Source organism: Hyla sarda, unplaced genomic scaffold (genome assembly GCF_029499605.1).
Source record: "Hyla sarda isolate aHylSar1 unplaced genomic scaffold, aHylSar1.hap1 scaffold_59, whole genome shotgun sequence".
Lineage (NCBI taxonomy): Eukaryota > Metazoa > Chordata > Amphibia > Anura > Hylidae > Hyla > Hyla sarda.
In genome coordinates, this window is record NW_026610603.1 from 556,867 (window position 1) to 581,477 (window position 24,611).

General features: G+C 47.6%; 1 protein-coding gene across 3 annotated transcripts in view; it reads left to right on the forward strand.

Annotated features, from left to right (window-relative positions):
- The first annotated feature begins 424 nt into the window (after positions 1 to 424).
- The window catches only part of LOC130340387 (uncharacterized), a 106,471-nt gene continuing 82,284 nt past the window's right edge, over positions 425 to 24,611 (forward strand). For 2 of the 3 annotated variants that reach the window (XM_056554171.1, XM_056554173.1), the window contains exons 1-4: positions 425 to 558; positions 4,105 to 4,169; positions 19,640 to 19,756; positions 19,932 to 19,995. In XM_056554171.1, coding sequence (XP_056410146.1) covers positions 4,126 to 4,169; positions 19,640 to 19,756; positions 19,932 to 19,995 — 225 coding nt within the window. In that variant the 5' untranslated portion in view covers positions 425 to 558; positions 4,105 to 4,125. Of the gene's footprint in view, positions 609 to 4,104; positions 4,170 to 19,639; positions 19,757 to 19,931; positions 19,996 to 24,611 lie in introns of all 3 variants that reach the window. The other variant, XM_056554172.1, reaches the window with a different exon arrangement.

Consider the following 24,611-nt stretch of genomic DNA (forward strand, 5'->3'; position numbering starts at 1 on the left):
GACAGTACAGGGGGAGGTATATGGACAGTACAGGGGGAGGTATACATGGACAGTATAGGGCACAGTTTACACACAGTTGCAGTACTCGGGCACATGCGGCTCTCCCTATAGTTGCGGTACGTACCTGTCGGTGTCCGGTACCGGCCTCTATCTTTCGGTGTTAGGACCGCTCCAGGTCTCGGGCCCAGCGGCTCCTCCTCGTCCTCTCAGCTGCTGAACCCGGCGGAGGCCGCCATCACCAGGCCGGGAAACCCCGCCCACATATGACATCATCACGTCACCATCCAGCAACCACGCCTAATGCGCCTCCGCATTCCTCGGCTACCACCTGTCACTCATCTCAGTGACACCGCCCACCACCTGCCACTCAATCCAGTAACCCCTCCCACCAACTTCACTCAGTACCTCCCGCCCACTACGTGACGTAGCCCCTCACTCTCCGCTGATGTGTCAGGTGTCTCCTTGCTGCTCCCGTCTACTGCGGTGACGTCACCTGTCAATCACCAGTGAGCGGGAAGATTAGAAATCCACTAGATTTGATACCACAGCGACTGAGGGGTGAGGGAAAGACGACGGCGTGAGGAAAACTGAGGAGGATAGAGGACAGGGTGCGAGGAGGAGGACAGGGTGCGAGGAGGAGGACAGGGTGTGAGGAGGAGGACAGGGTGTGAGGAGGATGGAGGAGGACAGGGTGTGAGGAGGAACAGGGTGTGAGGAGGACGGAGGAGGAGGACAGGGTGTGAGGAGGACGGAGGAGGACAGGGTGTGAGGAGGATGGAGGAGGAACAGGGTGTGAGGAGGATGGAGGAGGACAGGGTGTGAGGAGGATGGAGGAGGAACAGGGTGTGAGGAGGATGGAGGAGGAACAGGGTGTGAGGAGGATGGAGGAGGACAGGGTGTGAGGAGGATGGAGGAGGACAGGGTGTGAGGAGGATGGAGGAGGACAGGGTGTGAGGAGGATGGAGGAGGACAGGGTGTGAGGAGGATGGAGGAGGAACAGGGTGTGAGGAGGATGGAGGAGGACAGGGTGTGAGGAGGATGGAGGAGGAACAGGGTGTGAGGAGGATAGAGGAGGACAGGGTGTGAGGAGGAACAGGGTGTGAGGAGGATAGAGGAGGACAGGGTGTGAGGAGGATAGAGGAGGACAGGGTGTGAGGAGGAGGACAGGGTGTGAGGAGGACGGAGGAGGACAGGGTGTGAGGAGGAACAGGGTGTGAGGAGGAGGACAGGGTGTGAGGAGGACGGAGGAGGACAGGGTGTGAGGAGGACAGGGTGTGAGGAGGATGGAGGAGGACAGGGTGTGAGGAGGATGGAGGAGGACAGGGTGTGAGGAGGATGGAGGAGGACAGGGTGTGAGGAGGACAGGGTGTGAGGAGGATGGAGGAGGACAGGGTGTGAGGAGGATGGAGGAGGACAGGGTGTGAGGAGGATGGAGGAGGACAGGGTGTGAGGAGGACAGGGTGTGAGGAGGATGGAGGAGGACAGGATGTGAGGAGGATGGAGGAGGAACAGGGTGTGAGGAGGATGGAGGAGGACAGGGTGTGAGGAGGAACAGGGTGTGCGGAGGATGAAGGAGGACAGGGTGTGAGGAGGATGGAGGAGGAACAGGGTGTGAGGAGGATAGAGGAGGACAGGGTGTGAGGAGGATAGAGGAGGACAGGGTGTGAGGAGGATGGAGGAGGACAGGGTAGGAGGAGGATGGAGGAGGACAGGGTAGGAGGAGGATGGAGGAGGACAGGGTGTGAGGAGGACAGGGTGTGAGGGAGGATGGAGGAGGACAGGGTGTGAGGGAGGATGGAGGAGGACAGGGTGTGAGGGAGGATGGAGGAGGACAGGGTAGGAGGAGGATGGAGGAGGACAGGGTGTGAGGAGGATGGAGGAGGACAGGGTGTGAGGAGGATGATGGAGGAGGACAGGGTAGGAGGAGGATGGAGGAGGACAGGGTGTGAGGGAGGATGGAGGAGGACAGGGTGTGAGGAGGATGGAGGAGGACAGGGTGTGAGGAGGATGGAGGAGGAGGACAGGGTGTGAGGAGGATGGAGGAGGAACAGGGTGTGAGGAGGAACAGGGTGTGAGGAGCATGGAGGAGGAACAGGGTGTGAGGAGGATGGAGGAGGACAGGGTGTGAGGAGGATGGAGGAGGACAGGGTGTGAGGAGGATGGAGGAGGACAGGGTGTGAGGAGGAGGACAGGGTGTGATGGAGGAGGACAGGGTGTGAGGAGGATGGAGGAGGACAGGGTGTGAGGAGGATGGAGGAGGACAGGGTGTGAGGACAGGGTGTGAGGAGGATGGAGGAGGACAGGGTGTGAGGAGGACAGGGTGTGAGGGAGGATGGAGGAGGACAGGGTGTGAGGGAGGATGGAGGAGGACAGGGTGTGAGGAGGATGGAGGAGGACAGGGTGTGAGGAGGATGGAGGAGGACAGGGTGTGAGGAGGATGGAGGAGGACAGGGTGTGAGGAGGATGGAGGAGGACAGGGTGTGAGGAGGATGGAGGAGGACAGGGTGTGAGGGAGGATGGAGGAGGACAGGGTGTGAGGAGGATGGAGGAGGACAGGGTGTGAGGGAGGATGGAGGAGGACAGGGTGTGAGGAGGAACAGGGTGTGAGGAGGAAAGAGGAGGACAGGGTGTGAGGAGGAAAGAGGGAGGAGGTATGGAGGAGGACAGGGGTGTTTGTGAGGAGGAGGACAGGGTGTGAGGAGAGGAAGAGGAGGAGGGACAGGTACTGTGTGAGGAGGAAAGGGTGAGAGGATGAGAAGGAGGAGGACAGGGTGTGAGGAGGACAGGGATGGAGGAGGACAGGGTGTGAGGAGGACAGGGTGTGAGGAGGAGGTGAGGAGGACAGGGTGTGAGGAGGACAGGGTGTGAGGAGGGACTTGGTGTGAGGAGGAAAGAGGAGGACAGGGTGTGAGGAGGGAAGAGGAGGACAGGGTGTGAGGAGGAGGACAGGGTGTGAGGAGGAGGACAGGGTGTGAGGAGGATGGAGGAGGAGGACAGGGTGTGAGGAGGATGGAGGAGGAGGACAGGGTGTGAGGAGGATGGAGGAGGAGGACAGGGTGTGAGGAGGACAGGGTGTGAGGAGGATGGAGGAGGACAGGGTGTGAGGAGGAAAGAGGAGGGCAGGGTGTGAGGAGGACAGGGTGTGAGGAGGAAAGAGGAGGACAGGGTGTGAGGAGGATGGAGGAGGAAAGAGGAGGACAGGGTGTGAGGGAGGATGGAGGAGGACAGGGTGTGAGGAGGATGGAGGAGGACAGGGTGTGAGGAGGATGGAGGAGGACAGGGTGTGAGGAGGATGGAGGAGGACAGGGTGTGAGGAGGACAGGGTGTGAGGAGGATGGAGGAGGACAGGGTGTGAGGAGGATGGAGGAGGACAGGGTGTGAGGAGGACAGGGTGTGAGGAGGACAGGGTGTGAGGAGGATGGAGGAGGACAGGGTGTGAGGAGGATGGAGGAGGACAGGGTGTGAGGAGGATGGAGGAGGACAGGGTGTGAGGAGAATGGAGGAGGACAGGGTGTGAGGAGGATGGAGGAGGACAGGGTGTGAGGAGGATGGAGGAGGACAGGGTGTGAGGATGGAGGAGGACAGGGCGTGAGATGGACAACTTGTGGCTCTCCCCTTTTTTAGTTCTGTCTCCTCCCTTCGTGGACAGCGTTCGGGTCACATCCTCTAATTCATCACAATCGGGCACCATATTCTCCAGTAAACAGTCCCGCTCCTTGTAAAAATAAGAGTAAATTCACTGTCAGGGATTGTGATGAGAGCGCTGGGCATAGTAGTGCACCAGGCAGTAATATTTCTTCTTGTGAAATGATGGAAATCTGATGTATCCCTGTAAAATCAATGGTGTCTGAGACGGGATGACAAAAAAGTTCCACATCAGTGGTCTCAAACTGCAGCCCTCCAGATGTTGCTAAACTCCAACTCCTTGCATGCCCGGATGGCCAACGGCTGTCTGGGCATGCTGGGAGTTGAAGTTTACCAACATCTGGAGGGCCACAGTTTGAGACCACTGATGTACAGCTTGCCTGGCATGGACCATGGCCATTGTGCATATATGTGTGTGGACGGTGATAGACAAGTGATTTAACCATATTATTTCTCCAGAAATAGTTCTGAACAGTGAAGATGGATGAAGAATTCAGCATCGAAAACTTTACTCCTTTTATAACGTAAGCGGAGAAATGATTTTATACCAGTATATATATATAGTATTGTAGAAGTCATACATACCGCCACATACTGCAGCTTCAGGTGAGAATAATCCTAGCTGGAGGTTTATGAGGCTACACCAGTGAGCTCATACCGTCACTTGTCACATAAAATCCTGTAATGTCTCCTTAATAGATATAAATCTAACAATTACATCATAATGATGAACTATAATGTCACCGGGATTTATCCCTCATTGTTGGCCATAGTAGGATAATCATCTCAACCATCCTAGATAAAGGAAATCCTGAAGCCATTCATTTATTTGGGTCCTTATATACAGTATCTCCCATAAGTGAGTCCACCCTCATATATACATAGATCTACAGTCATGGGCAAGAAAATTAAGAATTTCTCACAGAAAAGGATTGCGGTAAGTCTGCGGCCAGATGTCGGCTGTAAATCAATGAGAAATCACAAAATTATTTTTCCACTTGGCGGTTTTCAGTTTGGCGTTTTTTTTTTTATCCTTTTGGCGTTTTTTCACTCTTTTTTTTTTTTTTTTGCGTTTTTCAGCTTCTTGGCGGTTTTGCAAAATTGCAGCATGTTGAGCCTATGGCGTTTTTTTTCCCCCTGAAATTGTGGCGTTTTTCTCCCATAGAGGTCTATGGGAGTAAAAAAAATGCCAAGAAAAACGCCATGTGGATTTTACACATGTTTTGCTATACACATGTTTATTCCCTTTGTGTATGTATATATATATATAGATCTCCTCTCCTCTGTATGTATATATATATATATATATATATATATATATATATAGATCTCCTCTCCTCTGTATATATATAGATCTCCTCTCCTCTGTATATATATATATATATATATATATATATATATATATATATATATATAGATCTCCTCTCCTCTGTATATATATATATATATATATAGATCTCCTCTCCTCTGTATATATATATTGCAGTAACACAGGTTTTGCTATACACATGTTTATTCCCTTTGTGTGTATATATATATAGATCTCCTCTCCTCTGTATATATATATTGCAGTAACACAGGTTTTGCTATACACATGTTTATTCCCTTTGTGTGTATTGGAACTCAACCAAAAAAGGTAGGAAAAAAAGCCAATTGGACATAATGTCACCAAACTCCAAAATGGGCTGGACACAATTATTGGCCCCTTTCAACATTGTGGATAAATAAAATAGTTTCATGTGGCATATGATGCTCCTTTAACCCCTTAAAGGGGTTATCCAGGAAAAAACTTTTTTTTATATATATATTAACTGGCTCCAGAAAGTTAAACAGATTTGTAAATTACTTCTATTAAAAAATCTTAATCCTTTCAGTACTTATGAGCTTCTGAAGTTAAGGTTGTTCTTTTCTGTCTAAGTGCTCTCTGATGACATGTGTCTCGAGAACCACCCAGTTTAGAAGAGGTTTGCTATGGGGATTTGCTTCTAAACTGGGCGGTTCCCGAGACACGTGTCATCAGAGAGCACTTAGACAGAAAAGAACAACCTTAACTTCAGAAGCTCATAATTACTGAAAGGATTAAGATTTTTTAATAGAAGTGCCGTATTTATCGGTGTATACCACGCACCCTCATTTTACCAAGGATATTTGGGTAAAAAAAAGTTTTTTACCCAAATATCCTTGGTGAAATGAGGGTGCGTGTGTGTGCGCGTGTATACCCCGATACACTGTTTCTTACCCCGCAGAAGCCCCCAGGAAAGGCAGGGGGAGAGAGGCCGTCGCTGCCCGCTTCTCTCCCCCTGCCTTTCCTGGGGTCTAGAGCCCTGCTGCCGCCGCTTCCCTCCCCCTGTCTATCGGCGCCACTGCCCTTTCTCTCCCCCTGTCTATCGGTCACTCTTCATTGCGCCGTGCAGCGCATAGCAACCACGCTGGGGACGCACACCGGAGGCCTGAAGCAGCGCAGACCCGACCCCGGCAACAGGTAATTATACAACCGGGGATGGGGGAGGCAACGGGGCAGCGGCGCCGGCAATGGGTGCATCTGCCCCTTCTCTCCCCCTGTCTGTCGGCGCCGCTGCCCCATTGCACCGATAGCCAGGGGAAGAGAAGGGGCAGCGGCGCCGATAGCAGGGGGGAGAAGCAGCGGCAGCAGGGACCCCAGGACAGGCAGGGGCAGAGAAGCCGGCAGCGCTGGCGGTCTCTGCACCTGATAAAGCCGCTGCAGTTCATTGATTTAAAGCGCCCGCTTTAAATCATTGAACTGCAGCGGCTTATCGGCGTATAACACGCAGGCAGACTTTAGGCTAAAAATTTTAGCCTAAAAAATGCTTGTTATACGCCGATAAATACGGTAATTTACAAATCTGTTTAACTTTCTAAAGCCAGTTGATATATAAAAAAAAATTTTTCCTGGATAACCCCTTTAAGGACTCAGCTCATTTTCACCTTAAATGGGTACTGTCCTAAAAAAAAAAATGTTTTTATTAAATAAATTATGTAAAAAAAAAAAAATGTTTCTAATATATTTTATTTTAAAAGAATCGTGTTATATGTGTTTTTTTTTACATTTGTAAACCTGGCCACTAGGTGTCACCCTATATGGCTCAGGATTACTTTTCCCCCCCTGACGTTCAGCACGTTTGGACCAACGCTGGCTGGGCAGCGTGGCACAGCGTGGTCCTGAACGCGCGTTCACATGAATGAGGAGAGGGAGATGCGGTGCGGTGCGCTGAATTTAAATATCCCCGCCCCCCTGCAACTCCCTCTCCTCTTTTATTGCAGTGCGCGAGCTGCAGGAGAGAGAGGAGACGGGCGGAAGCGAGCCCCGGCCAGGCTTCAGATGACGTCACGCCTGCCGGGGCCGCCCACTTCCTGCCCTCACCAGAGAGCTCAACTCTGAGCTACTGCAGCAGTTAAACATAAGGTATTTTTATGGGGATTTGTAGAAATATAAAGACAGGGATAGATGTAGTTAGTGTCAGGGACAGAAGGGGAGGGGGAATAGGGAAATGTAATTTAGTGATAGCTACTCTTTAAGGACCAGAGCATTTTTTGCACATCTGACCACTGTCACTTTAAGCATTAATAACTCTGCGATGCTTTTACTTTTCATTCTGATCCCAAGATGTTTTTTTCGTGGTATATTGTACTTTATGTTAGTGGTAAATTTTCGTCGATACTTGCATCATTTCTTGCTAAAAAATTTCAAAATTTGATGAAAAAATTCAAAATTTAGAATTTTTACCTTGAAACTCTGCTTATAAGGAAATTGGACACCCCAAATAAATTATATATTCATTCACATATACAATGGGGTTTATTGAGGTCCCATGCAACACAATTTGCAACCAAAAAAATCAAAACCCTTCATTTTACGTGAAAAACCCAAAAAGGGGGCATGGCAACTGGATGAAGTGGGTGTGGTCCCAACACAAGGGGCGTGGCCTGACAGTTTTGAAAAATCCCAACATATTTACTATGGTTTCCACAGAAAATGTGGTGGGTTTGAGCTGATGAAAAATCGACAGATCAGAACAGTTGTAAAAAAAAAAAAGCAAAACGTAGGGAAAAGTGCAAAATATAGGGAAACCTTGGTAAATACCTTGGTAAATACCAGTCGGAAATCAAAACATACAAAGAAACCTACACTCCACTCTTAGTAAATAAACCCCAATATGTCTATGTGGTGTCTCGGTACCGTATTACATACAGTACCTTGGTATGGGTCCCCAAAGTCAGAGTTCCTAGGAACTGTGGAGTCCTCAGGTTTAGTCTTCCCCTAGTCACCCCTTAGATAACCTAATCTATTGCACAATTAAATGTAAATAAATGTATATAGAAAGTGTACTTACCTTGTGCTAGCGTTGCAGGACCTGCGGGTCACGTGACGAGGTTTAGTCTCTATGGTTAATGCAAAGGACCTTTGGAGGTTCATAGACCATGTGATACCCACAATACTTTGTGAGGCTGATTGACAGATGGCGTGGACCAATCCTTGAACGGCCAGCCCCTGCCCATATAAGGGAGTGGCGGCCATTATTCTCTCTCTTGGGTTGCTGTCACTGAATGAGGTAGGACCTCCGCAACTGTCAACGACAATTACTAGGCCAAAGCCTTGCGGCTTCGGCTGAATAGCACAGTGAGTTATCCTAAATTCTCTGCAATTATTCGCAAGGACCCTAGACCTAAATATATCCCTAAATCCAGTGGATCCGCGCATACTAAATTCCTACAAGTTAAAGAACTTACTAAAAGTCCCAACCAACGGTCAATCTCAGCCAAGCTGTTAAAAGACTCTGTTCCAAAGACTGTTCTTATGTTTGCATGCTACAGAAAATCTTCAGTAAAGTTTATGCAAGTTTTCAGCAAAGCTCTGGTTGTAGACAATACTTTATTCTGCAAGCACCTATCGTCCTTGGGAAGGGTGGCGATAGGCCAAGACATACAGCATTTAACCCTCACCCTGGCGTCACGACTGACAAGGGTTAATAACACCCTTTATAACCTGCACAGCAACCACATCTATTTTATGTTGGCATCATAAAGTTGACATGTTTTTACTTTTGGAAGACATCAGAGGCTTCAAAGTTCAGCAGCAATTTTTCACAAAATGTTCAAAATCGGAATTTTTCAGGGACCAGTTCAGTTTTGAAGTGGATTTGAAGGGCCTTCATATTAGAAATACCACCTAAATGACCCCATTATAAAAACTGCACCCCTCAAAGTATTCAAAATTATATTCATTAAGAGTGTTAACCCTTTATGTGTTTCACAGGAATAGCAGCAAAGGAGAAAATTAAAAAGCTTCATTTTTTACACTCACATGTTCTTGTAGACCCAGTTTTTGAATTTTTACAAGGGGTAAAAGAAGAGAAATCACCCTAAAATTTGTAACCAAATTTCCCTCGAGTAAGGAAATACCTAATACGTGGATGTTAAGTGTTCTGCAGGTGCAGTAGAGGGCTCAGAAGGGAAGGAGCGACAGTGGGATTTTGAAGAGTGATTTTTTCTGAAATGGTTTTTGGGGGCATGTCATATATAGGAAGCCCCTATGGTGTCAGAACAGCAAAAAAAAACTCCCACATGGCATACTATTTTGGAAAATACACCCCTCAAGGAACATGAGCCTTAACATCCCACAGGCGTTTGACAACTTTTCGTTAAAATTGGATGTGTAAAAAAAAAATTTTTCACAACATTTTTACAAGGGGTAATAGGATAAAAAGGCCCCCCGACCCAAATTTGTAACCCCATCTCTTCTGAGTATGGAAATACCCCATGTGTGGATGTCAAGTGATCTGCGGGTGCACTACAATGCTCAGAAGAGGAGGAGACACATTTGGCTTTTTGAAAGCAAATTGTGCTGAAATTGTTTTGTTTAAGGAAGCACCTATGGTGCCCAAACAGCAAAAAAAAAAAAGCCCCACATGGCACAATATTTGGGAAACAACACCCCTCAAGGAACGTAACAAGGGGTACAGTGAGCCTTTACACACCACAGGTGTGCTAAAGTTGGACGTGAAAATTAAAAATTTGATTTTTTTTTTAAACTAAAATGCTGGTGTTTTTTATTTTCACAAGGGGTAATAGCAGAAAAAGCCTCCCAAAATGGACATGCCCCATATGTGGATGCAAAGTGCTACAATGCACAGAAGAGAAGGAGCCCCATTGGGCTTTTGGAGAGAGAATTTGTTTGGAATGGAAGTTGGGGCCATGTGTGTATACAAAGCCCCTGTGGTGCCAGAACAGTGACCCCATTTTGGAAGCTACACCCCTCACGGAATATAAGAGATGCAGTGAGCATTTACACACCACTGGCATTTGAAAGATCTTTGGAACAGTGGGCTGTGCAAATTAAAAATTCAATTTTTCATTTTCATGGACAACTGTTCAAAAAATCTGTCAGACACCTGTGAGGTGTAAATGCTCACTGCACCCCTTGTTACATTCCGTGAAGGGTGTAGTTTCCAAAATGGGGTCACATGTGGGGGGGGGGGGGGTCACATGTGTTGGGTCCACTGCTCTGGCACCACAGGGGCTTTGTAAACACACACGGCCTTCAATTCCAAACACATTCTCTCTCCAAAAGCCCAATGGCACTCCTTCTCTTCTGAGCATTGTAGTGCGCCCGCAGAGCACTTTACATCCACATATGGGGTATGTTCTTACACATATGAAATGGGGCTACAAATTGTGGGGGACTTTTTACCTATTACCCCTTGTGAAAATGAAAAATTTGGGATAACACCAGCATTATTGTGAAAAAAATACAAATTTTTTATTTAACGAAAATTCTATCAACAGATGTGGGGTGTTAAGGCTTACTATACCCCTTATTACGTTCTGTGAGGGGTGTAGTTTCCAAAATTGGGTCACATGTGGGTGTTTTTTTTTATTGCGTTTATGTCTGAGCCGCTGTAACGATCAGCCACCCCTGTGCAAATCATCTCAAATGTACACGGCGCTCTCACTCCTGAGCCTTGTTGTCTGCCCGCAGAGCATTTTACATCCACATATGGGGTATTTCCATACTCAGAAGAAATTGCGTTATAAATTTTGGGGTCTTTTTTTTTCCTTTTACTTCTTGTGAAAATTAAAAGTATGAGGCAACACCAGCATGTTGGTGTAAAAAATGTAATTGTTTTACAATAACATGCTGGAGTAGACCCCAACTTTACCTTTTCATAAGGGGTAAAAGGAGAAAAAAAAACACCAAAATATGTGGCCCTAAACTGTTGCCTTGAAATACGACAGGGTTCCTAATTGAGAGCGCCATGTGCATTTGAGGCCTTAATTAGGGATTTGCACAGGGACGGACCCGGATGCCAGAATTACACTTCCAATACCTCCAGTACCAAAATTACGGCAGTGTTTTCCAAACAGGGTGCCTCCAGCTGTTGCAAAACTCCAAGCATGCCTGGACAGTCAATGGCTGTCCGGCAACACTGGGAGTTGTTGTTTTGCAACAGCTGGAGGCTCCATTTTAGAAACCGTGCCTTACCAGACATTTCTCATTTTTATTGTGTGTGTGTGTGTGGGGGGGGGGGGGGGGGGGGGGGTAGTTTGAGCTGCAACGTAAAATTTGCATCTCAAACTTGTATAAAGAAACTCACTGTAAACCCGACCGTGTGAATGTATCCTCCAGGTGTTGCAAAACTACAACTCCCAGCATGCCCTTTGGCTGTCCATGCATGCTGGGGGTTGTAGTTATGCAACAGCTGGAGGTACACTGGTTGCAAAACACAGAGTTTGTTACTTAACTCAGTTTTGCAACCAGTGTGCCTCCAGCTGTTGCAAAAGCACAACTCCCAGCATGTACGGACAGCCAAAGGCATGCTGGGAGTTGTAGTTTGCAACAGCTGGAGGCACACTGGTTGCGAAACACTGAGTTAGGTAACAGCAGCTGCCACAGGGGACACAGACTCGGGTGAGAGAGTTCTTTTTTCATTATGTCCGTACCCAGAACTGTTCCTCCCTCTAAACAGACAACTGGAGCATTAGTTTCCTATTTTATCTGTAAGACCTGTAATTCCAAAATGCCTGGTTCTGCTGAACCCACTTGCTCTGCCTGCTCCTCTGCTGCCCCAGACCCCATGGTTCCCCCGGATGCTCTTTCAGTTCCGGTGGATTAGGCTGCCCCTCCAGCCTGGGTTTCTTCCCTATCCCAGTATATGGCTGACTTGACTCAAGTCTCCCGTTCGGTGGCTGAGGCCTCCCGTGACGTGGTGTCTGCCTTGAAGAAGTCTGCCCTGCACCGGCCCTCTAAAGGGACCCGCTCCCCTTCTCCACATACCTCACGCTCTCACAAGGATACTAGGGGTGCATCTTATGACTCTTCCACTGAGTCTTCAGGTAGACGTGGGCGTTCCCATCGTGGGTCCCTCTCCCCCGGGTCATCTGGTCACAAACGCCGCTCCTCCAGAGGACGTTCCCGCAGTTGCCACTCTGCCTCGCCAGAGCCGCGTACCCGATCAGGGTCGCCCCCCTCCAGGACTGCCTCCACTCGTTTACATTCTCCTGGTGAACTGGCGGATGAGGCTTTTGAACCGGTGAACTCATTGGTTGCGGCCATAAGAGACACCTTTCACTTAGAGGACCCAGGATCTTCGGACGTGACTCCTGAAGTATCCTTTCATCGTGCTAAACTGGCACCTCAAAGGTTCAGCACTCACGCTGAATTTGACACCCTTCTGGAATCTGCATGGAAACATCCAGACAAGAGGTTCCCGGGAATGAAGAAGGTTCAGGTGCGTTACCCATTCGACAAGGACCCTGTCTCTAAGATGGTTTCCCCTCCCTCGGTGGACCCACCAATTTCCCGCCTCTCTAAGGCTACCACACTGCCACTGGCAGATGCAGCAGCTTTCAAGGACCCGGCGGACAAGAAGGTGGAGTCCTTAGTGAAGCAGCAGGCTCTTCTCTACTTCCCACCTTCGCCTCGGCTTGGGTGTCCAAAGCCCTATTGTAGTGGTGTTTAAAACTCCGTCAGGGTATCCAGGTGGGATCCCCCCCAGAGGATCTGTCTGCCTTGGTTCTCCAATGCTCTAAAGCTGGGGAATTTCTGTGCACAGCTTCCATGCAGTCAGCCCGTTGTGCTGCCTTTGCTGTGGGTCACCTGGCGGCTCTCTGCCATTCCATGTGGCTTAAGGCTTGGGATGCGGATGCCGCTTCCAAAAGGTCTCTCACCGAGCTTCCTTTTACTAGTGTCCGTCTTTTTGGCAAGCGCCTTGATGAGATTATTTCTGAGGCGACGGGGGGCAAGAGTTCCTTGTTGCCTCAAAATAAGACTCGCTCTACTTCCCAGAGGAAGTCCTCTTCCTTTCGGACTTTTGGCCCCAATAAGGGGTCGGGGCAGGCGCCTTCGCGGGACAAGAAGGTTCCCTCGTTCCGGGCACGCCCGTCTTGGAAGTCAGACACCAACCGTTCCGGACGTTTTGCGGCCAAATCAGGCAACCGCAAACCCACTTCTGCATGAAGTGATGCCCCCACCCGCAGATTTTTCTCGGGTGGGAGGTCGTCTCTTATTTTTTCAAGACGTCTGGACCACACACATTCAGGACTCTTGGGTCAGGGACGTGGTGTCCAACGGGTACCGAATCGAGTTTGCCTCCCTCCCGAGGGATCGTTTTTCTCAGTCCCGGGCTCCCCGGTCTCCTTCTCTGGCGAAGCAGTTTCAAGAGGCTCTTCGGTGCGTCCAATCCTGGACCTCAAGCGTCTCAACCATCATCTTCTCATCCGCCACTTCCGAATGAAATCCCTCCGTTCGGTAGTGGCATCCATGGAACAAGGGGAATATCTTTCTTCGGTGGACATCAAAGATGCCTACCTCCATGTTCCAATATTTCCCGGCCATCAATGGTACCTCCGTTTTGCGGTTCCAGAGGGGCATTTTCAATTCGTAGCCCTCCCCTTTGGTCTGGCCACTGCTCCTCGGGTCTTTACCAAGATCCTTGTGCCAGTGATAGCCCTGTTGCGGTCGAGAGGAGTCTCAGTGTTCCCTTACCTGGACGACTTTCTCATCAAGGCTCCCACCAGAGTCCAGACCCTGGAGAATGTGGATCTCATCCTCCAGCCCTGGATCGCTTCGGGTGGATGGTCAACAGGGACAAGTCTGTCCTTTCTCCAACCCAGTCTCTGATCTTCCTGGGACTCCAATTCAACACGGCCTCTGCCCGGATTTGCCTTCCGCCGGACAAATGTCTGACTCTCCTGTCAGGAGTCCGCTTCCTTCGGGCCCAGGTACCAGTTTCCATCCGCGTTTGCATGGAAGTCTTGGGTCGGATGGTAGCGGCCATGGAGGCCGTACCCTTTGCCCAGTGTCATTACCGTCCCCTTCAACTGGCGATTCTCTTGATGGGACAGATCTCCTCTGTCTCTCGGTCGCAAGATTGCTCTCCCTTGTCGGATCCGTCAGTCTCTGCTCTGGTGGCTCTGCTCCACCTTTCTTCTTCAGGGGAGATCATTTCTTCCTCTCCACTGGCAGGTGGTTACAACGGATGCCAGTCTGTCGGGCTGGGGCGGTGTGTTCAGGGACTGGACGGTTCAAGGCCTCTGGTCTCCCCGGGAAGCCCTACTTTCGATAAACATCTTGGAACTGGGGGTGATTCTTCTTTGCCTTCTTTATTGGGAGTCCCTGCTTCAGTCCTGCCCTGTCCGCGTCCAGTCGGACAGCGCCACAGCCATGGCGTACATAAATCGGCAAGGCGGCACTCGCAGCTCGGCAGCCATGGCCGAGGTGACAAAGATTCTCATCTGGGCGAAAAACAAAGTTCCGGCCATTTCGGCGATTCACATTCCGGGTGTGCTCAACTGGGAAGTGGACTTTTTCAGCTGGTCCTCAGCCGACCCCGGCGAGTGGTCTCTGCGACCTCTGGGGCATTCCAGACGTGGACCTCTTCGCGTCTCGGCACAATCGGAAGATCCTTCCGTTTGTGGCGAAGTCCCGGGACCCCCTGGCGCTAGCTGTGGATGCCCTAGTGATTCCTTGGACGGGGTTTGCTCTGCCCTATCTGTTTCCTCCCCTTCCGCTCCTTCCCAGGGTTCTGAGGAAGCTCAAAGCGGAGGAAGTTCCCGCCATACTGGTAGCTCCAGATTGGCCCTGAAGGTCGTGGTACGCCGACGTGGTCAGGCTCCTGGACGACACTCCACTATGCCTTCCACTTCGTTCGGACCTACTGTGTCTGGGTCCTCTTTGCCACCCCAATTTACAGTTGCTGCATTTGACGGCGTGGCGGTTGAGACCGCAGTTTTGAGAGCCCGCGGTTTCTCTTCCCAAGTCATTCGCACCATGCTCAGGGCTCGTAAGCCCTCCTCGGCAAAAATGTACCACCGTACTTGGCGGTCTTATTTTCGTTGGTGCGAAGCTCAGGTTTTGTCTCCTGTTACTTTTTCTGTTCCCCATCTTCTCTCTTCCTTGCAGTCGGGTTTGGAACTGGGTTTGTCTCTCAGTTCTCTTAAGGGTCAGGTTTCTGCTCTTTCTATTCTTTTCCAGCATCCTCTGGCTTCTAATTCTCATGTGCGGACCTTTCTTCAAGGAGTGCCGCATGCTGTCCCTCCTTATCGGTCACCTTCTCCCCCTTGGGACTGGAATCTGGTCCTGGGGGTCCTCCAGGGTGAACCTTTTAAACCCCTTAGGAAGGTGTCCCCGCGCCTCCTTTCTTGGAAAGTGGCGTTTCTTGTTGCTATCCCCTCCATTCGGAGAGTGTCTGAATTGGCAGCGCTCTACTGCCATTATCCGTTTCTGGTGCTTCATCAGGACAAGGTTGTCTTCCGGCCAGATCCTTCCTTTTTGCCTAAGGTTGTTTCGGCCTTTCATCTCAATGAGGACATTGTTCTTCCGTCCTTTTGTCCAGCTCCTTCTCATCCTAAGGAGCATTTACTCCACAAACTGGATGTGGTTCGGGCTGTTAGGTCTTAACTCTCTGTCACTTCTTCGTTTCGTCAGTGTGATTCCTTTTTCGTCCTTACAGAAGGTTGTCGCAAGGGACAACCTGCTTCCAAAGCCACCATTTCTCGGTGGATCCGGTCTGCCATTTCGGAAGCCTATGGCTGTAGGGGAAAGGCTCCTCCCTTCAGGGTTGTGGCTCATACTACCCGTTCTGTTGGGGCATCCTGGGCTCTCCAGAACAAGGCCTCGCATATTTGCAAGGCGGCTACTTGGTTGTCTTTGCACACTTTCTCGAGGTTTTACCGGGTTCATACCTTCGCATCGGCTGATGCTAGTCTGGGCCGTAAAGTGCTGCAGGCGGCAGTGGAACGGCCGTCTGCCTAACTGATTATCTGCCCACCCAAGGGACGGCTTTGGTACATCCCACGGTCTGTGTCCTCCAATGGAGCCGATAGAGAAAAGGAGATTTTTTAACACTTACCGTAAAATCTCTTTCTCAAAGGATCCATTGGGGGACACAGCTCCCGCCCTTTTTGGGTTGCTCTTTGGTTTTCTGTCCGAGGGTGTGTTCAGTTATATTTTTTCTTCTGGTTCTCAGACAGTTCATGTTTTTTTCATTGACCTGTCGGTCCTCTCCTTTTGCTCTGGTACTAAAACTGATTAGCTCAGGGCCTGGAGGCGGGTGTATCCTGCTGGGAGGAGCCGACTTTTTTTTGTTGCCATAGTGTCATACCTCCTAGAGACAGCAGCATACACCCACGGTCTGTGTCCCCCAATGGATCCTTCGAGAAAGAGATTTTACGGTAAGTGTTAAAAAATCTCATTTTTCTAGAAAAATTTCAGGGGTGCCAACATTTACGGCCATGACTGTATATATAAAAATAATTCAGGACGACTCCTCTAGGTACCACAATATAAGATGATAAATGTGTATATGGATATAAATATATAGAGAATCGTGTTTGAGGTAAACAAAACAAAAAAACACCCCTTTTTTCAACCTGTTGAAAAAGGGGTGTAGGACACCCCGAAACGCTCCCAGTGTACTCCATTTGTGGATGAAAGATTTGCCAGGAACCAGCTACAGCTCCGAACGAGGACATTCCTAAGAAAAATCCCTGCCACATGTACTGCAGATCATCCCCTGGGCTGCCAGAGACATTTCGCTTCCAGTGCAGCTTCCAGAGATCAAGCGGGTAATTCTTGCCCAGAGTGGGAGGACAACAGGTGACAGCAGACCTGATCCCCCTAGCGCTAAGCATCATAGACCGGGGTACACTGCCTTGCCCTTTTGACAGCTGTACCACTTGCTACGAGGCTTCGGGACGCCGGGCCCATAATTGAGTGTATGAGGGTATTACAGTGTCTGATGACCAGATCGTCCAAGGTAAAAACAAACCTTTTCTCACTGAACTATCGCCATAAGGCTTCTTTCACACTATATGTTGCTCCGTTTTAAAGACCGTTATAATGTCCCGTTAAGAAAACCCTTAAAAGCGGCCGTTACAAAATCCCATTCAAGTCTATGGGATTTTTAGATTATCCGTTATCACCTGTTATAGCCCATTATGAATAACAGACTTTTTTGCGGCGGGAGAAAAAAAGTTACATGCACAAATTTTTCTTCTGTTACAAATAACGTTCGTTACTCATAAACGGGTGATAACGGATAATAAAAAAAAATCCCATAGACCTGATTGGGATTTTGTAATGGCCGTTTTTAAGGGTTTTCTTATCGGGACATTGTAACGGGTCTTTAAAAACAGAGCAACACATAGGGGGGGGGGATTCATCAATCTATATAGTCATTTTAGGTGTATTTTTTCTTGCGCAAAATCTTGCGCAAGGATATTTCCTGCGTTCTTTTTGTGCGTCTTTTTTGGTGGAACTTTTTCTAAAGATGTTCCAGGTGTACCGTAGAGCCGTTTTTCCTTTAGACATGAATTTATTAACTGTGTCTTTTTTTTTTGCGCAAAAAAAGGACGCAAGTGTCATTTTCTTGCGCAAATATACACGAGCTCCGAGCACACGTACAAGTCTGCCTTATATTTTTTACAAGAGCTGAGATGGGCTGGGTTCTCTTACTGCACATGATTCACAGAGATCCATGCGCAAGTTTAGTAAATTTTGCGCAGGAAAATGACAAATACACGCAGCAGAAAGGGGTTAAAAAAAAAGCTCTACCATACACTGATGTTGATGAATCCCCCCCATAGTGTGCACTAGAAAATGGTGGCGTGAAGTGACTGAAAGGTTGTACTGATTTTTGCACCATGAAATAATCTCCCATTTTTTGGGCACATTTTTGCCAACTGGTGTGCTGCATTTATCTCTACACTATTCTGTTGGAATCCCCTTGCCAGGATCCTATACCTGAGTGCACACACCTTTTTTGGATGTGCTGCTCCTATCCTTCATATATAGTATCTCCCATTAGTGAGTCCACCCCTTCATATATAAATATGAAAACCGAGCACAGTGGGCAAGACCATACAATGTTGAATGCTCAGCATGAGAAGTTGAGTGCACATGCTCAGCGTGTCATCATGGAAGAGTGGAAGAGGACTCCAGTGGCAACCTGGTGAACTCCATGTCCAAGAGGCTTATGGCAGTGCTGGAAAATAATGGTGGCCACACAAAATATTGACACTTTGGGCCCAATTTAGACACTTTTTTTTACTTAGGGGTGTCCTCACTTTTTTTTGCCGAGGATTAGACATTAATGGCTGTGTGTTGAGTTATTTTGAGGGGACACAATTAAACAGTGTTATACAGGCTGAGCACTCACTATTTTACATTGCAGTAGAGGGTCATTTTCTTCAGAAAAAGATAGAAGAAAATATTTACAAAAATGTGAGGAGTGGACTCACTTATGAGACATACAGTACAAGCAGACTCATGCCAAGTAAGGGTCCATACACACTGAGGAAATTGGGCAAACAATTTCCTCAGCTGATTTACGCGGCCCAGAATGCATTCCGTGCGGAGTCTGCTGATATAATGGACTTGTTCATTCTTTCTGTGAACACCAGAATTTGAATTTCCTTGCCAGATGTTTCTGCCTTGGAAATTCTGCTATGTGCACAACGCAGCAGAATCCTGTTAAAATCAATGGGACTCTGCTGCTGCGGAATCTCCCTGAGGCACTTCTGATCTTTGTTTTGTCAGTGTGGTTGTTTTCATTTCAACCCTCACCAACCAATACATTAAAAAAAATTCTGTAACTAGACACTTTCATGAGAGTGGAGCAGATGTCATTCGGCAACAACTTCCTTCTTTATGATTGTTTTAGGGCAGTGATCCCCCAACCTGTGGCTTTTCAGCTGTTAAAAAAACTACAACCCCCAGCATGCCTTGACAGCCTGCAACAGCTGGAGAGCCAAAGGCTCGGGAACACTGCTATAGGGTATGTTCCCTTTTTTCTTTGAGAGTTTGAGCAGTTACCCCACGATCTATAGGATATGTTTACATGGCAGAATTTCCACGCAGAATTCTGCAGAAATTAATTGCCCATTCACTCCAATGGGATTCTGCTGTCCCATCCACACAGCAGAATTTCCGCTGCAGAAATTCTGCATTCTGCAAAATTATAAGTCTTGTCCTATAATTTTGCAGTATTCTGCAGAGGAATCCTATTGAAGTCAATTGGGCTTGAATTTCTGCATAAGTTGTGAAATTCGCCCAGAAGGTGTGCGGCATTCATGCAGAATTTGTACCCACCTATATAAGAGTACTGATGAATTCTGAAGGAAACTCTGCAGAAAATTCTGCACGAATTCCGCTAATGCCAAAAGAATGCGGAATTCTGCAAAAAAAAATGTGGACGCGGAATTGATGCAGACAAGTACAACTTCTGCTGTTTGAACATAGCCGTGGAATATACAAGATGTCCATTCAGCTTTACTCAGAGATTTCCATATCTAAAGGTTAACGCAGATGGATCTCTCTACCCTGAAATCATTGGGTTGTAATGAACCATGAGGTACAGCAGTGGGGGGTCTCATGGTGGATCCATGTCTCAGAAATGTTGTATAATGTAAATACCATGTAAAGCACCATTGGGGGGCACTAATGGAGCACTGCAATCATTGTTTTATGCCACCACAGACGATCAAGGACGGTGACACGTCTTCTCCCTGAGCCACTCTACCCTCACTCACCACTAACCAACCCAGAGAAGCGCTATGGTCCTGAGTTCTGGGATCGGCTGATAAGACAACCCAGGTAAGGCACTACCTTTCCCCTCACTATCATAGTATCTGTCATTGTCCACTCACTATAGTAGTGTCTTTCACTGTCCACTCTCCACTCACTATGATAGGGCCTGTCACTCTCCACTCTGTCACCTCCTTATCGTCTGAGGCTTTCTTGTGTATAAACATTATTCTTTTATTTATAGTGTCTATAACACCGAAGTCCCTAGATCGGAAGGTCTCTTATATACATCCAGCACCAGCCAAAACGTTCGTATGCTCCTATAGGCTTCTAATTACATGTTATAAATCATAAAAATATGTCTACGTACATTATTCGTTTTTTATTTATTTTGTCAAAACAGAAATTTTTAATAAAATTTTGAGGTAAAGAAGGTTGAACCATAAGACATCTATTGAGATATATATCTGGTAGAGAACCAGTATAATAAAATCATGTGTTGAGCAATTGTCGAGCAGTCAGTCTTGGTGCTAGCCATTTTATCAGAGTCTAAGGGCCCGTGCACACTAGAGAATTTCTCCAGCCAGACTCTGCGATTCAATTTACGGCAATGCCTTTCCGAGTAAGTTCCACCTAAAAAATTTACATGTTTGACATAGTAGAGTCTGGAATTTGAATTTTAGCAGTGTGCACGGTTTAGCAGAATCCCATTAAAAACTCTCTAGTGTGCATAGGCCCTAAGGAAATACTGGTTGTCACGTACTGTTTACAGAGTAGCCTCTGACTAGTGAAGATGGTAGATAAGAGAGAAACTAATGAGCCAAGGGCCGTTACCAGGTAGTCAGAATGTAAGTCACAGCCAAAATTTAATTCAATATCCAAATTAGGTTAAACCACAAGAAAAAGGGGGCTCCTCATGATGTTTCACAGGAATAGAAGCAAAGTGAAGGAGAAAACTCAAAATCTAAATTTTTTTACACTCGCATGTTCTTGTAGACCCAGTTTTTGAATTATTACAAGGGTATTAGGAGGAAAAGCCCCCCAAAATTTGTAACCCAATTTCTCTTGAGGAAGGAAATACCTCATGTGTATGTGAAGTGTTCGGCGGGTGCAGTAGAGGGCTCAGAAGGGAAGGAGCAACAATGGGATTTTGGAGAGTGAATTTTGCTGAAATGGTTTTTGGGTGGCATGTCACATTTAGGAAGCCCCTATTGTGCCAGAACAGCAACCCCCCCCCCCCCCACACACACACACACACACACAGCACACTATTTTGGAAACTACACCCCTCAAGGCACTTAACAAGGGGTCCAGTGAGCCTTAAAGGGGTTCTCGACCATAAAGTGATTTTAGTCCGTACCTGGCAAACAGTAATGGACATGCTTAGGAAGGATCTGCGCTTGTCTTGGGGCTAAATGGCTAGCTTTTTATGAACTGGTATTTCCTGTTTGGCTTTTCTTTTTTTGACTACAAATCCCACAGTTCTATTTTCCTCCCTCCCACACATCAGCCACCCCACCCATTGAAACATAAATGAGCTGCATCCATTCAAATCAGTGTGGTTTTCAATCACGGTGCCTACAGCTGTTGCAGATTGATCTCTCTCCCACTGAGCGATCCCTCCACCCATTGAAGCAGGCAGGCTCCCTGAAGCAGGCAGTCATCAGCTGACTAGCGAGTCAGGTCTCGGCCGCATTGCAAGCTGGGAAAAATCTGAGACAACAGTCATTTTGTATGGTGGTAAAAATAAATATTGGAGTGAAAATCACAGAAGAATTGTGAGAAAACCGTCACACACAGGTACAGACACTATATTATGAACTACACTACCTTTACAGCCCCTGTAGCATAGTCAAATAAAAAAAATTCCTGGAATACCCCTTTAACACCCCACAGGTGTTTGACTACTTTTCGTTAAAGTTGGATGTGTAAAAATGAAAATAAATTTTTTTTCACTTAAGTGCAGTATTTTCCCCCAAATTTACCATTTTTACAAAGGGCAATGGGAGAAAATGCCCCCCAAAATTTGTAACCCCATCTCTTCTGAGTATGGAAATACCCCATGTTAGGATGTAAAATGCTCTGCGGGTGCACTACAATTCTCAGAAGAGAAGAAGTCACATTTGGCTTTTGGAAAGCAAATTTTGCTGAAATGGTTTTTGGGGGGCATGTCACATTTAGGAAGCCCCTATGGTGCCAGAACAGCAAAAAAAAAAAAAAAAAAAAAAAACTTGGCATACTATTTTGGAAACTACACCCCTCAGTGAATGTAACAAGGGGTACAGTGAGCTTCAACACCTCACAGGTGTTTGACGACATTTTGCTAAAGTTGGATGTGTAAACGAAAAATACATTTTTTTTTCACAAAAATGCAGATTTTCCCCCCCAAATTTTACATTTTTACAAGGGTTAATAGGAGAAAATGCCCCGCAAAATTTGTAACCCCATTTCTTCTGAGTATGGAAATACCGCATGTGTGGATGTAAAGTGCTCTGATGGTGCACTACAATGCTCAGAAGAGAGGGAGCACCATTGAGCGTTTGGAGAGAAACATTTTTGGAATGGAAGTCAGGGGCCATGTGTGTTTACAAAGCCCCCCGTGGTCCCAGAACAGTGGACCCCCCCATGTGACCATATTTTGGAAACTATACCCCTCACGGAATGTAATAAGGGGTGCAGTGAGCATTTACACCCCACTGGCATATGACAGATCTTTGGAACAGTGGGCTGTGCAAATGAAAAATTAAATTTGTAGTTTCCCTTGTGAAATGAAACATTTTGGGTAACACCAGCATTTTAGTTAAAAATATATATATTTTTTCATTTTCCCATCCAACTTTAACGAAAATTCGTCAAACACCCGTGGGGTGTTAAGGCTCACTGTACCCCTTGTTACGTTCCCCTTGTTACAAATGTATATGGTGCGCTCTCACTCCTGAGCCTTGTTGTGCGCCTGCAGAGCATTTTACACCCACATATGGGGTATTTCTGTACTTAGGAGAAATTGCGTTACAAATTTTGGGGGTCTTTTTTTCCTTTTACCTCTTGGGAAAATAAAAAGTATGGGGCAACACCAGCATGTTAGTGCAAAATGTTTTATTTTTTTACACTAACAGGCTGGTGTAGACCCCAACTTTTCCTTTTCATAAGGGGTAAAAGGAGAAAAAGTCCCCCAAAATTTGTAGTGCAATTGCTACCGAGTACGGAAATACCCCATATGTGGCCCTAAACTGTCTCCTTGAAATACGACAGGGCTCTGAAATGAGAGAGCGCCATGCGCATTTGAGGACTAAATTAGGGATTGCATAGGGGTGGACATAGGGGTATTCAATGCCAGTGATTCCCAAACAGGGTGCCTCCAGCTGTTGCTAAACTCCCAGCATGCCTGGACAGTCAGTGGCTGTCTGAAAATGCTGGGAGTTGTTGTTTTGCAACAGCTGGAGGCTCCGTTTTGGAAACACTGCCGTACGATACGTTTTTATTTTTATTGGGGGAGGGGGGCAGTGTAAGGGGGTGTATATGTTGTGTTTTACCCTTTATTTTGTGTTAGTGTATAGTAGTGTATTGTTTTTAGGGTACATTCACACGGACAGGGGTTTACGGTGAGTTTCCCTGCTAGGAGTTTGCGCTGTGGTGGAAAATTTGCCGCAGCTCAAACTTGAAGCAGGAAACTCAGTGTAAACACAACCGTGTGAATATACCCTGTACATTCACATGGGGGGGCAAACCTCCAGCTGTTTCAAAACTGCAACTCCCTGCATGCACTGACAGACCGTGCATTCTGGGAGTTGTACTTTCTCAACAGCTGGAGGAATACTGGTTGGAAAACCTTCAGTTAGGTTCTGTAACCTAACTCAGTATTTTTCAACCAGTGTGCCTCCAGCTGTTGCAAAATTACAACTCCCAGCATGTACTGATCGCCAAAGGGAGATGTAGTTATGCAACAGCTAGAGGTACGCAACTACAACTCCCAGCATGCCGAGAAAGCTGTTTGGGCATGCAGGGAGTTGTAGTTTTGCAAGATCTGAAGGGCTACGTTTTGGAGACCACTGCATAGTGATCTTCAGACTGTGGCCATCCAGATGTTGCAAAACTGCAAATCCCAGCATGCCCAAACAGAAAACAGCAGTCTGGGCATGCTGGGAGCTGTAGTTTTGCAACATCTGGAGGGCTACAGTTTAGAGACCACTGTATAGTGGTCTCCAAACTGTAGCCCTTCGGATGTTTCTAGGCAACAACTCACCGCCTTCCGTAGGATCGCCGGTTCCCCTGCTCTGCCTGGACTTCTGTGGGTGGGCAGAGCGGGGGAACCGAACTTTAAACCCCCATGCCCCGATCTGCTATTGGTCGGTCGCTTCTGGCCGACCGATAGCAGGGTTAGGAGGGGTGGCACCCCTGCCACCTCACTCCTATCCCTTCAGGGGTATTGTGGGTGTCTTGGACAACCCTGATCCCCCTCATTTTCTGGGTCACCGGAAACCCGTATGCCCCTGAATTGCCGCAAATCGCCGGTGGCAATTCATCGGCGATTTGCGGCGATCGCCGACATGGGGGGGTCTCAGGACCCTCCCTGGGCATTGGCACGGGATGCCTGCTGATAGATATCAGCAGTCATCCTAGTTCAGACCCCACCCGGCGCGCGTCAGGGACCAAAATTCCCACTAGCGTACAGGTACGGCCTTGGTCCTTAAGTACCAGGGAGCGAAGGTGTACCTGTACGCCCTTGGTCCCTAAGTGGTTAAAACAGCTATCAAATGTACAGAGTAAGCAGAGATGCATACAGCATTGTCCTTTTACAGAAGAAGGGACTTCTTTCTTTGGCAAAAGTCCCTACCTTTATATGTAGTTTTCATGGTGCTGCACACTATTGGCAAACACTGCTTCAGAAAGTTTGTACAGGAGCAGGGATACCTGTCAGAGACAG